Source organism: Taeniopygia guttata, chromosome 3, assembly GCF_048771995.1.
Source record: "Taeniopygia guttata chromosome 3, bTaeGut7.mat, whole genome shotgun sequence".
In the NCBI taxonomy this organism is placed as follows: domain Eukaryota; kingdom Metazoa; phylum Chordata; class Aves; order Passeriformes; family Estrildidae; genus Taeniopygia; species Taeniopygia guttata.
In genome coordinates, this window is record NC_133027.1 from 52,435,418 (window position 1) to 52,449,137 (window position 13,720).

Consider the following 13,720-nt stretch of genomic DNA (forward strand, 5'->3'; position numbering starts at 1 on the left):
AGAATGTTTAAAACAACAGGAACTCAGTTAAAGTCTAGTCCCTGAAGTTTGTGAAAGTATCTCTGTTGTCCTTTTTCATCTTTTCTGTGGAGGCATTAATTAGACAAACTTGTATAATGTTGGCGTCAAGACAGATTGAAGACTGAGATTACTGCTATCTGTGCTTTGCCTGAAACTCCAGCTTCCTTATTTCTGGCATAAACCTCAGAGATATTTCTACCAGATATTTTGATAAAGTAATGTAGATATTCTAAAGTTAAAAGTCTCTAGAGGTTATTCTAAAAATCTCTAGGTTATTCTAAAAAAAAAAAAAAATCTATATTTTTTACTATTAAAAGAGCCAAAACAAAACAGCAAGATGAAATTTTGAAATGATATTTGGGCCATAAATATAAACCTGTATGTTTTGCTGTGATTTCATTCAATTCAATAATCATGTTATCCTTCTTGCATTAAAAAATGCAACTCAAATGATGTACAGACAAAGCAGAAACTTAAAAAATGAAATCCCAAGACCATTAGGTTCATTTTTACAGTAACACAATTATCTATAACATGGTTACCTTCATTTTTATTCTACTTAGTGAAAATGGCAAGATGATAGTCCAGGTCAGACTAGTGTGTAATGATATATGTAATTTAGCTTAAAGGATGAGAAATTAAAAACTTTGTTTTGCAGCTCTGGGAATCACACACACTTCATGTAGTATCTTGCACTGAAAGTGCAAACAAGCATTTTTTTGTTTTGGCCACTGATGGCAAGAGGGTGTTAGGCTAAATCAACTCCTGGTCTCATTTCAAATAGGTGTACTGATGTCATTAGCTAACAGGACTACCTGCTGGGTAAAAAAGTATTTATTGTTCACAATGGTAGAAAATTCAGTCCTAAGTAAGTGTTTTATTTTCATTTATTTAACACTTAAATTGTACTAGAGGAGGTCAGATTTTAATAGAATAAAAACAGTTGGATTTTTGATGAAGTATTTGAAGCTACATAAGAACTGGATCAATTAAATTATATGGTTCTACTCTCAGCAAAAATTTGTAATGTCTTTTCTGCCATTCTAAATTTAACTTGGAAAATAGGCTTCATAGATATCTTGCTGTTTTTCACTTCAAATTTTTTTGACTTGCCTACTATTCTGAAGGCTGCAAGGGTATTAATTATATATGGAACATTTTTGTAAATTAGATTCTGATATGGGTTCAGAAATGAAATCCTGCACTTTATTGAACCATAAATTGGTAAGGCTAAAAGCAGAATGTGCTTTTTGATTATAAAGTCTATTTTCCATCTATGTAACTGTTATTTGCCATTCAGACAGCAAATACATTTCTGAGTGTGCACATTCTGTAAGAAAAGAATATGTTTTGCAGGAAATGAAAGCTATGCCAGAAAAACTTGTTTTAGTTAAGAAAAACAGAATAATAACACATGTTGTAGCTGGGGAAAATTATTTCCGATTAGATAGTTACAGGTGTATTATAAATAAGAAATTTACTTTCCATTAGACAAAGTAAGAGCCTGGTTTATTTCCCATTAAAGACAGCACAGAGATTCTTTGCCATGTTCTGGACTAGACATCGTATGAATACACACACATAATGTTAATCTGTAACTACATTACAGGCCGAGAGAGAGATCAAGATCAGCAGGAATCTTCTAATAGAATTATCCAAATTTTAATTGTATACCTTTCAGTTTATGAATCATGACAAAGATAAAATTTGATTTCTCTATTTAATATAAGTTCATTCTATCTGAACTATGGGCAAACAAACCCTTTGTCCTTTAGACAAATTAGTGGACATTTCTCCCAAATTTAAGTTTCAAGAACTTAAGAGACAACATCATTGTGCATAATTTAAATAAGACAGTTTTGGTCTAGTTAGGTCAAGGTTTTTTAAACTGTAAAGCAACTGCATTATTAAGAAGTCAAACAGAATAAAATACATTCCTTATATTTCTCAGATAATAAGTTCAGAAAAAAGAGGATTATTAGGGCTTACCTAATAAGGTAAGGAGCAATTCCCTACATTTGTGAAGTTGTCTGTACTCTTTGTCATTCAAAGGAGAAGTCAAATGTTCGCATAAGTTTTTTAGATCGGCAGACCTGATCTGTCATATCTATCCGTGTCTTACTCAAGTTATTCTGGCTAGATGAACAGCTGGCAGACTGTGTTGCAAAGCCAGTCTACTGAGCATATGTCTAAAAAAGTGACTCAAAAACCAGATTAGCTGCATCAGGATTCCTGGGAAGAGAATGGCTTGCGCTCATCCTGACCTCTGCTCTACAATAAAAAATTGCCTTGAAGAGTATGACCAAGAATTACCCTGTGGCTGAGTCAAAATAAAGAAAGCAAGAATTGTGTGGTGGTGGCACAAATATGGTATATGATTAAAATATACTGCATGCTGTACAAACCTTGTCCTCACATGGTCTATTAATTCCCTACAACATCCATTTTACATTTCTGGCTTGCCTTAAACCTAAATTTTCCAGGATATTTGTCCAGGTTAATAAACATGGAGGAACTATTATACCACATTAACATGACGAGTATGAAATGCTAAGTGATTAAGACTGTCTGGAATATTTGTAGGGAAGCAGAAATCTTGATCTTCTTACTCCTACTCTTGGTCTAGGAATGCTCCTCTGAGTCTGTGCATCTACACAGATTTCCTTGGATCACTCTATCAGCAGTGGCTCAAGGATGATAATATGATAAATTGTTAAGACAAACCCTCCTAAAATGCCATGGGTTTCAATATTCATTAATACTTTACCATTGATATTATAGCCTGTACGGTATTCACTTACAACAGACTAATCTTTCTATTGCCACTTCCACTAAAAAAAGCTGTCAGGATGCTCTCACAGTTCTTTCGGCTTTATTTTCTTTACAAGAGAAGCCTAACCCAAGATATCTATCTGCTTTCCTAGAGCTGTCGTGTTTGTGTCCTTGCTGTTTGGTTTTTTTTATGCCTCAGGGCTACATATTGAAAAATGAGCTGACTCTTGGTTTTGGAGAATTTTGTTGATGTTGTCCAGAGCAACTTGTTTTTTAAGACTTTTTTTAACTGGCAGTTCAAGGGTACTTTATATAACAGGGAAAACCAAAAGGTAACAGAGGAGGGAAGGGAAAAACTTTATAATGGTGCAAATATACTAGAAGTAGCAAAGAAGTAGAGACATTTCCAACATTTTTAAATGACTTTTAATAAGAGGAATTGCTTGAACTTCAATCTGAGATGCATGCCTTTAAGAGTCATTAGTAATGATCCCAATATTTTTTTCCCAAAGTCACTTAAACGATAGAAATGCTCTGGGAAATGTAAGTTGTTGAAACAGCAATCTTGCATGATGGCACTGAAAACTAATATCTTTAAAGTACTATAAGTCCTAATATCCCAGGAGGACAAATCTTCCATTGATAGAGCTGGAAAGAATAAAATTTCAGTCAAATGTAGATGAGGTACATCTGCTGCATTAATGCATTTCATCTTTAGGCATTTGTGGTGAAAGACCTGAAGAGCTTCCTCTCAATACATCCTCAGCTTCTGACGTTTTCATGTGCTGTTCCCTGAAATTGTGGGATGGGAACATACAGATGAGGGAGAGTATGCTAATAAGCTTTCACTTTTAGAAATATCACTTTTACATTTGCATATAGCTAAGGCAAAACACAGGGGAGCTTGGGTTGTCTTTATTGCAACATGAATTATTGACTCGCAAAGGGCAACTAGTGAAATCAGGCAGACTGAAGTGTATAGGAAGTTAGAATGATTTTTCAGAATATAGATGTTAGTTTATGCAAAAAATGTTCACCACTCTATATAAAAAATTGGAGCCAAAAGTAGCACCTCTTGCAGATGTTAATATTAAGTATAACTTAATTTTCAGTCATAATGCCTGTTATTGGTGAAAGCTGGCAAACTAAACCCCCTGGGTCCAGATTCCATGCAAATACTTTGAAAAGGAACTTCTCAGCTGAGGTCCTTCTTACCTATGACTGGATTTGTAAAAGTATAATAATGGCTGAAAATATATTTACATATGTTATGAAACAAATGTGAAGTAATAATAAATTAGAAAATAATAAGGTGACTATGGAAATCTAGAAAAAAATAATTTTGGAGGAGAGATTAGTTGATATAAGGGGTGGAGAAAAATAAAAATTAATTGGCTTTTGAAAAAATGTATGTTTCCCAGCGTGCTACTCAAATTAATATGGTGATTAAAGCAAAGGGCTAACAACTAACTTCTTGAGGCATAACACACTGAACCATCTTATTTCCTCATGAACTGCTGCTGATCACTGCTTTTGCTTTAATTGCAACTCTGTAAAAGTACCTTTCTGTAAATGATGTCTGCATAGATAAGAAAAAGAAAGGTAGATTGACACTAGAAGAACTATTCATTCTGGAATTGCGTCTGATTAGAATACCTCTGAGCATTCATTTGCACACATCTTTGTGCAGAGCAATAAAGTATTAGTTTATCCCATGGGGAAATTTTTAGCCAATTAAACATGTGTTATGTGGATATGCAGGTGTTCAAGCAGATTATGCTGATTGACAGATGTGAGTATTTCTGACATGATGCCAATATATATGTGTTATACCTAACTTACAGTAACAACACAGGCCACCAATTACACAGAGAACTCTTTCTTCAGAAATCCCAGCTGTTTCAAAATCATTAAAACAGTAGTTTAACTGACTCCAGTTTTTTGGTAGCAGGGGCTGAATAGATTACTGTTGTACTTTAATGCAACTAAGAACAATTAACACAAACTTAATCATAACTGCAATTGAAATGCTATGCCAGCTCTATCAATATGAATAATTTTGCAGGTTTGTTATTATATAAGACTTAAAAGTCTTCTTAAGACTTAAAATTAAATTTTACCTTGAATAGATTACAAGGTTGTAACCAATGTCAAGATTTTTGGTTAAATCCTACTGAAAAAAATCATCATTTTTTGAAAAAAACATGGATGCAAGTTTTATCATTAAAACCATCATTAAAACCATGATGATTAAAATCATCGTTAGTTTTATGTTTCAAATATGAGTACACAGAGGTGTTAGGCAGATAAACATGGATATTTCACCTTACTGCTATAATGACTAGATTAAATATTTGCATTAGATCCTCCATCTAAGTACAGTGAGAATGGATATTCAATCAGTTTTTAAGATCTACAAATGGTCCTTCTCCCTTCTCTTTCGATGTCAGATTCTTAAGAGAGGAAAAGTTGTTAATTAGCAACAAACAATCCTAATATTCATTGACATTTGTTTTCTGTTCTTGTTACTAAACCTGAACTATGTTCCCTGTTATAATTAAGTGCGAAATAGAAATATATCCAGAGGGGCAAGTAATTGCATTCTGACACAGACACATGACAGATAAAACACTCTTTGCAGATGCTTATTTCTCTTTATCAGTCCTAAACCGAGACTAGGATGAACAGTTTCAATGTAGATTTACAACTTTATATATCTTAAGTTTGCATGAGGTAAAGTTTCTTAATGATTACATTAATCTGAGTATCTAAAAAAATTCTTAAAATTTATGAATTCAGTGAATAGTCATGAGCTTGAGACAGCCATTCCTCTACCTGCTTATATTGAATGGGGCATGTCTTATCCCACTGAAATATCTGCAACATGGGAAGTTCTGTCCATCACTAAACAGAGGTTCTACAGATTGTTGTCTCACATAATAACCCTGTAAAAGGGACATAAATTATTTATGCTCTAAGATAGTTGAGACAAGGCAAACAGAGGTCAAGTAAATTTAACACTTATATGATGTAATCTTTTCAGATAATTTTCTTTATTTAATATAAATTACATGTTCATCAATATTCCTTGAAAATGCTGGGGACTTGTTATTTTAGCATGGGAAATCAAAGTTCACCAGAGCATGGGTAGCCATCTATCAAATTGAAAACAGCTTTAGTCAGGAGTGGATTTCCATTGAAAAACATCTTGTTTGCAGTTCAAGATTTCTGTAGTGTTCTTCATTAAAATCACCTTATTTAACTCTTAATCTGGTGCAGGATGACAATATTAACTACAGTTTGGAAGATCCTTTGGGCTCCATCTTGTGGCTACTTCTGTGATTGTTACCTTTGAGAGAGCTGCCTGCCTTCAGCTGGTCAATATATCACTAATAGTTTCAACAGCATACTAGCATATGGCTGTATTTATTATTTTCTAGAATATAATACAGAATTTTTTACCCTATTTAAAAAAATGTTTTTTAAAGTATTTATAATGATTTGGTGTTTTTTAATCCCTTTGTTTAGGACTAAAAGTTATATTAGGAGGCTGTGTAATACACTTTGCAGTTATAGAATCAGATAATCTACCTTCTTGGATCAGATAATCTACCTTCTTATCCTTTGACTCTTGTTAGAAAATGGCATAATGAAGCTGTGATTCAGCTTGAACCAGTGGCATCTGAAGCTGAGCAGAAATCCTATTATACCATGACCAATTGCTTTTTGAATAAGATTGCTGACTTTCAATTTTTATAGTCAATTACAAAATGAAGCAGTTCTGAAATATCCCCATTTTGGTTTGGTTTGTTTTTTTTTCAGTTTGGAAAGCATCTTGATTTTTATGTGTATTGAAAAGGGATGCCAGCGTGCTTTGGCCAGTTTATTGCACACCCTGTATGCAGAACAGCAGTTTCCAAGCCATACAGTACAATTGCAAGGAGTACTAGAGGAAAATTGTTCTTTACTGAATTGACAAAAAGATATGGTTTGGATCTTGAATGTACATGGCTTGCCCATTTTCTCCTTTTGTTTGATTTTAGCTGCACTCAGATGATACACATTTTTTACACCATGATGCATTTATTTAAAAACAGTCTAAATGTGATCTCACATGCTCTCTTGTCAAATTATTTTGATGAAAATTGTCATATGAATGTGATTTTCATTTTGCTTTCTAAAAACTAGTAAATTAATTTAAGAGCAAGGTGTCAGAGTGTTAGTGCTGAAAATCAGAATGGGAGTATTGCTATTGACAGGCAACCAGGACCTGCATCTCACTAATTTACTTGTCTTCGTAATATCTGACTGTAGACAATCCACAGAGCAGGTGAGACTCACAGAGGTCTTGAATTAGATGTGCTCTCAGAAGCAAGGCAGAGTTTGTTCTCTGTCTCTTGCTCATTAGCTCCAAGTAGGCTGGAGAAACCAACTCCCTGGCAGCTCAGGTTCACGAGTCACTTTCAACAATGAGTGTTCTTACACGTACTCCTGATAATGAGCAACCACAGGGATTGTGTCACAGCTGAATCCTGTTTGGTCCACTAGAAACACAGATGTCAAGAATCTTTACAAAACAAGACTTTCTGATGGCTGCTAGAGAGATAAATCACTACTCTTACTTGCTTGACATCCCCAACTCAGTCCATGTCCTCTATAGTCAGAAATAAGCAGGGTATGGGAGGCATGAATTGAAATAAGTTCCACTTTATGCAGAACTAGGAAAACTTAAAGTTTTCTGTGGTATTGCTCTATTCCAAACAAGGGTTTTTGTAACCCTCTGTATTATAAAACATTTTTTAAAATTTAAAATACACTTTTGGTTTATAAAAGTAATTATTAATATTTCTTTCATTTAAAAATGGCAATTAAATGTAAAAAAAAAAGATTAAATATTTCAGCATGTTACATTTCTGATTAGTGTTTTCTGGGTAAATTACGGGTTTTATATTACTTTATCAACACCTAGGTCTATTTTAATCAGTTTGATTTCTTGCTCACATGCTTTGAATTATTAGCAAGAGTTAAAAATTTTTGTCTATTGGCAGCCAGATTTGCTCTTGGGAAATTCCTTCCTCATGCAAAGGTTTTCTGTCTCTTGCCCTTTTGGAATTGACAACATTTACACATTTCTGTGACAGCTTCTCTATCCCACACATGTTGAAAGAAGGCATAACATGATGCTGGAAGGTAAAGCTGCCCATTTTCTAGGACTTTGGTCACTAAGTCCTAGAGATCTAACCTTTGAAAGAGAAAAAGTGAATGCCTAAATTTCATGCATTAATTGTGCCTCAAAGTTCCTGTTAGCATCACCCATATTTGGAGAAATCAGTGTAATACATAATTTTTCTCCATCTTAATTTTGTTATTTTCTGTGTTTTGCCAGCTCCTTCAAGTCTGATTTATGTTATGCACAGAATGTACCATTGACTGAACGCATCATTCCATCTTCTTCTCTTTTATGATGCCTTGTCACTCTGTATGGCTCATTATTCTTGTTTTTCTAGATGAGGGATGTTTTTGAATAGGACAAAATAATTGGAGAAAGCTTCATGTAGAGTACAGTGTCTGTGTGCTGTATGATTCACGTGAGAAATGGTAAAGTGCTGTTTGAACTGTTCATGCTGCTACCACAATATATTTTGGATAATGAGCCAGTCAATTTAGAGTGCTTCCTGGCTACTTCTATTATTTTTGCAGCTGTGCAAAAAATACTGTATCCTTAAGCAAAACCAGTGAACATTACCCCTTTTTATTGCCAGTCAGAGGAATACACATGCAGCCTAGAGCAATTTCTTATGACAACAGAATAAGCAGAAATAAATAAAACCTTCTCATATTTGGAGTTAGCTAGTAGCATGCAATATTTTCCATGTGGGACCTGCAGAGAAGGGGAAGCTAGATGAGAAAGCATAGCAACTAAAGCACGGCATGTTCATTTTTTGGAAGAGGCCTTATTACTTCTCTCCAGTTTTTCAGTTTAGTGCATATCCACTAAAGGCAGGAACATCACTGAACCAATTTGCCTTAGTCACTGGATTTCGTTTTTCTGGCATTTTGTTTTTCACTAGAATCACTACCTTCCTTGCTGACAATGTTGGTTATGATCTCAGAAAACCAGAAGGTGGTTTAATCAAAAAAAAATAAAGGGATGATAATCATAAGAATTACTAAAACTGAATTTCAGTTCATACTTCCATGTTTCTGTGAAATAGGTTGGTGGTAATCAGCAGGATGAGGTACAGCCTGAGCCAGGTGCATGAAAGCAGCCTACACACATACTTGTTGCAAAATCCTTTCAACTAAGAAATCAAAGGAAATATTTTTAAGCAAAAGAAATATAGAAAATAAAATGAAATGGGAAAATCAATCTAACTTCAAAGAATGTTCATGAAAATTCATTTTTCAATCAGTTTTGTTGGGGAAGATTATGGTTAAGTGTGAAGAAAATCCTACCTGGTGAAAAATGAGCACTAGGTATTTAAAACAAATAACCTTGATGTTCTTCTGTAAAAGAATGGGCCCATAACCTGACAAGGGTGAGAGAAGTAGCACCCTTAACAATTACCTCATTCTTTTCTTTCCATCGAGGATGTAGCAGTTCATGTTTTTGAACACAGCAGACATTTTGATATTTGAAAACCAATGGCTCTATGAGTAGCTGCCAGTTTTCAGATTCTCCCTGCTTCATGTCCTACCTTTCATGCCTCAGTTGTTGTAAATTAATCTTTGGACAAAATGTCCTGCTCAATACCTATTAAGCATGGTTGTTTTTGATAACTGAAATTAATTTTATTGTTCTGTTAAAGACATTAAGTGAAATTTTGGCTTTAGAGGAGTGAATGGGAATTTTGCCACTAACATCAACACAGCCAAGATTTCACTCATGAGCTGATAAAACAGTTGAGACTATAAATTTTTTCCCCATTTCAGTTAACAGCTCTGTGCAGGGATAACAGAGAAAAAAATAATAAATTAGTAGGATTGAAATGTCTTCATGTACAGACAGTAAAGGTTGGCTCCATTGTTCAATTATGTGAATCATAGAATTTCCAAATGGCAAAAGACATGCTCTACACTCCCCCCACCAAATCTCCCATGAATAATAAAGAGCTATTTTTTTTCTCACTGAATAAAAAACAATTTCAAATAATCCTAAGAAATATATGGATATGTTCTCAAAATGTTTCCATTGTTCTATTTAGTGAGAAAGACAAGATTTATAAGCCCGATATTCAATAAAGTTGAATAGGTTGAAAAAAATATCACCTCAGTGCAAATATTTCATTATTTTTGCTGTTTGAATAAAATCAGAAAATTAGGAAAAAGGTTTTAACTCAGAAAATCTTATTCCAAAAGACAACACTATAAATAGATATTTAGTGTCTGATAAATACATTATATTTATCTTTAAATAAAAGTAATACTTTAGGTTCTGATTTAGTGCAAATTTTTCCACTAATCTGTTAAAATATCAGAGAATGACTTCAGCAAAGGTTACATGCAAGCTCCATATATATGTGAAAAGAGGAAATTAAATGTGTGTAGAAAAGCAGCTTCTGCAAAGAGCAAGCAGCCAGGTCAGCATGCATGATGCACTGCAAGTTTTGTTCTCTTTGACAAATCCTAATGTGGTAACAAAGGCCTTTCATTTTCCTCTCAGTCAGAATGATGAAGTGTCTGATACTGGTCTGTATTGGCCCGTTTTAGAAAGGAGCTAGCAATAGTGGAAATGACAAGAGTGTTATCACAGCAGGAGCAGATAAAGTTGGCTGATGGTAGCACGCGAGGTGCTGTATGTCATCACAATGCTGTGTATCACTGCAATTGTATCACTGAACGAAAGAAACATTTCTCACAGCAGTCACAGCCTGAAAGACCTTTCAGTCAAGGAAAAAAGATTGATTTACCTTTCTTCTCCCCCTCCTTTTTCACTGCAGCTGAAACAGAAACAAAAATACAATGTTTTCAAAATTGAAGTTAATAGCAGTATCAGTAAAAATTATTTGAACACCTATATGGGTCATTCTGTACATATATCAAACCACACATATATTATGCCATAAAGGGATACATTTCTTTGCCAGATGAGGAAACTGAAGCATTTCCTCACAGACACCCAGCTCTGCTATTCATGAGAGCATATTCCAGCTTTCTACATTCTCACAGGTAACTTCAGTCGTGGCCGTCCTTCCTCCCAGACATTGATAATGGGAGAGAGTCATAGAGTGAATATTTCAAAATCAACAATGAAGGAGGAGGATAGATTGAAATGGCAGGGCATAAAGGGGTAAGAGGAGTACAGAGAAAGGTTATGAGACATAATCAGTTTAAGAGAAATGTGTGGTTTTTTTGCTATTAGAAATTGTAGTATTAAAAATATGCATAAAATAGGACGTAAAAAACTGCCTGAAATTATGTTTCTAAGCCTCTGCCAAATATCGAAACTTTCAAGACATGATTATCCAACAGTCCCACCTCAAAGCCCTATATCATGAGTTTTGTGGGAAAGAAAATGGGAAAGAGACTGGAAGAAAACTGATACTTTGAAATTTAACCCAAATTAAAAAAAAACCCCAGGAATTAGCTTCTCAGTGGAAGGAGTGATGTGTGACCAATATTCAACTCTAGAGACAGAATAAAAGTTCCCTAAAACTCAGCACAGTATTCCAATAAAATCTTGCATACATCTACAATGAATGCTGTGAAATCATAACAAAATTTTATTAAAATGGATGAGAGTTACCTGTATTTACAGATGACTGCTGCAACTCTGATGGAGATGAGCCAAACTTATTCTTAAATCTGTTCAAAATCCATGCACTACCCATTCACCAGCCCACATTTATAGGACTGAAACTTCTAAAAATGTAGTTACAGATGTAATTTTATTTTGAAAAGTCTGTTAGAAGTGGTCTTAGTAAACCTCTGCCTTAGGCTAGCATTTGCAGGCAAAATAAGAGAGAGGAATTAAGATTCAGAGCCTGTACTTCCCAGAAAAGGGTGTTCAGCACCCAGCTGCTGATATGAATGGATCTGATGTGGCTAAGGAACTGGAAATGAAACAAGCAGAAGTGTAACTCTGCCCTTTATTGGATAATGTGCAGGACAGAAATCAAGGATAATGAGGTCAGGAGAGGGCAGACACTCCCTCGTAGTTTCAAATGTTTGCATTTTGTGTGCTGATCTCTGTCCCTTCAGTGCTCTTAAAATGAGAAATCATTTTACTTCAAACTGCTTGTACATTTGGATAAAACCGATCAAAAAGGAACTGGTTAAACCTTGAATTACTAAAATGCTATTTATCAATGGCCTGTGGCAAAAATATTCTGATTTCAAGGATTTTTTATGTTTTCTACCACTTACCCTCCTTTGAGAATTAGATAGATTTTAAGCATCTCAAGAATGCACTCAAAATAAAAAAGGTCTCATGACTAGAATTGGTGAAAAACTGGCACAAGGTTTCTGGGATCTAGCCCTCTTTGCAGTCACTTCCCTTTTTTTTGGTAATGAGTGTATCAAAGCTGTGCTGTGCACATTTCACAAACTGTGATTACAGAAGATTGAGTAGTTTTTACCCCCAGAGAATGCTATAGAAGAAGCCTCAATGGCTTTTGAAAGGCATACTTATATAGCCACTTGTGGTGTGTTGAAGTGACTCCCAAATCAACAGAAACCCCAAAAATCAAGACTCTGGGAAGGGCTTATAGGTGAACGTGCAGTGCACCTCTGGGCTCCTCCTGACTTCTGTGCTGCCATCTTATAGGATGTGGCTCACCGTGCTTCTGCTCCCCAGGGACAGCCAGGCCCCTCCATGCCTGCTGCCACACTTAGGACTGACCAGCTTCTGTTATCGTGCTATTATATCCTCTTGGGACAGCTGCTGGAATTTTCACCTTGGCCACAGTCTTTCTGATGGAATGTACTGTAAATACTCAACAAATCTCATGAGACAGAAGAGGCCTCATTCTGACCACAGTAGCCAGTAGCATTGCTCTGGTCAAGTCCTGCTTGACCAGAACATGAAATAATAATGGATAAATGAAAAAGAGGAGAACACTGTCCTTTACATTGCTCTTTCAGAAATTGAGTGATGGGTCTGAATTTGAAAAGCAGCAAAAAGATGGATAGTTTACCCAAGGAACTTGGTTTGCTGTCAATAAAAAGCCATATTACCTGCTGAGTAATGTATGGTAGCTAGGGAGGGAAGGGCATGAAACAGAGTGATGAACTAGAAAATGTGATGCTCCAGTGTAAGAGACACACTTGGCCATGTGCTTTTTACCCTGATTATTCAGAGAAAGAACAAATTCTTGAGTCAACTTGTTTTGCTCTGTACTGAAGAGACTTGTAGTTCTTGAATTAGGAATTTGTACACACAAAGCTATTCAAAGAGGACTCTATTAGCAGCCTTAAGTCACAGTCTGTCTTTTCTAGGCCTACCCAAATCCAGTCATAATTTTTCAGTTAATATTGATAGATGGTATACAAAGCAAAACACATTTATCAAAAATATACACACCATATTCTGGAATTAAAAATTGAGATTAACAGAAACCAGATTGAGAGAATCTAGATATCCCAGAAACCAGAAATGAGTTTTGTCATATTTTAGGTTTTGTGAATAGGTTAAAAAAATCATTACAAGCCATGGAGGACCTTGTTCAATTTTTTTTATGTAAGGTGGGAAAAGAAAGGTAAATTCCAGTTATGGAAAGGTCAAAAAAATGATAATGCATTAAGTATTTTCAAGGAGATAAAAAAATCAAGTTTAAGATTGTTCTGTTGTTTTGGACTTTTATCAGAAACTTGAACCTTGATCACCAGCAGTCCTTCAATCTCACAAATAATGGTGTTTTCAAAGGACTTTCTTTCTGAGCTGTTAAACAAACACAAACCTTTCCAAAATCATGAAGATATCTTGAAA

The 13,720-nt window shown here is 34.9% G+C and overlaps 1 protein-coding gene across 22 annotated transcripts in view; it reads right to left on the bottom strand.

Annotated features, from left to right (window-relative positions):
- Positions 1 to 13,720, bottom strand: part of TRDN (triadin) — a 225,855-nt gene that overhangs the window by 39,765 nt on the left and 172,370 nt on the right. For all 22 annotated transcript variants that reach the window (XM_072926827.1, XM_072926839.1, XM_072926836.1 and 19 more), the window contains one exon: positions 10,704 to 10,733. In XM_072926827.1, coding sequence (XP_072782928.1) covers positions 10,704 to 10,733 — 30 coding nt within the window. The remainder of the gene's footprint in view (positions 1 to 10,703; positions 10,734 to 13,720) is intronic.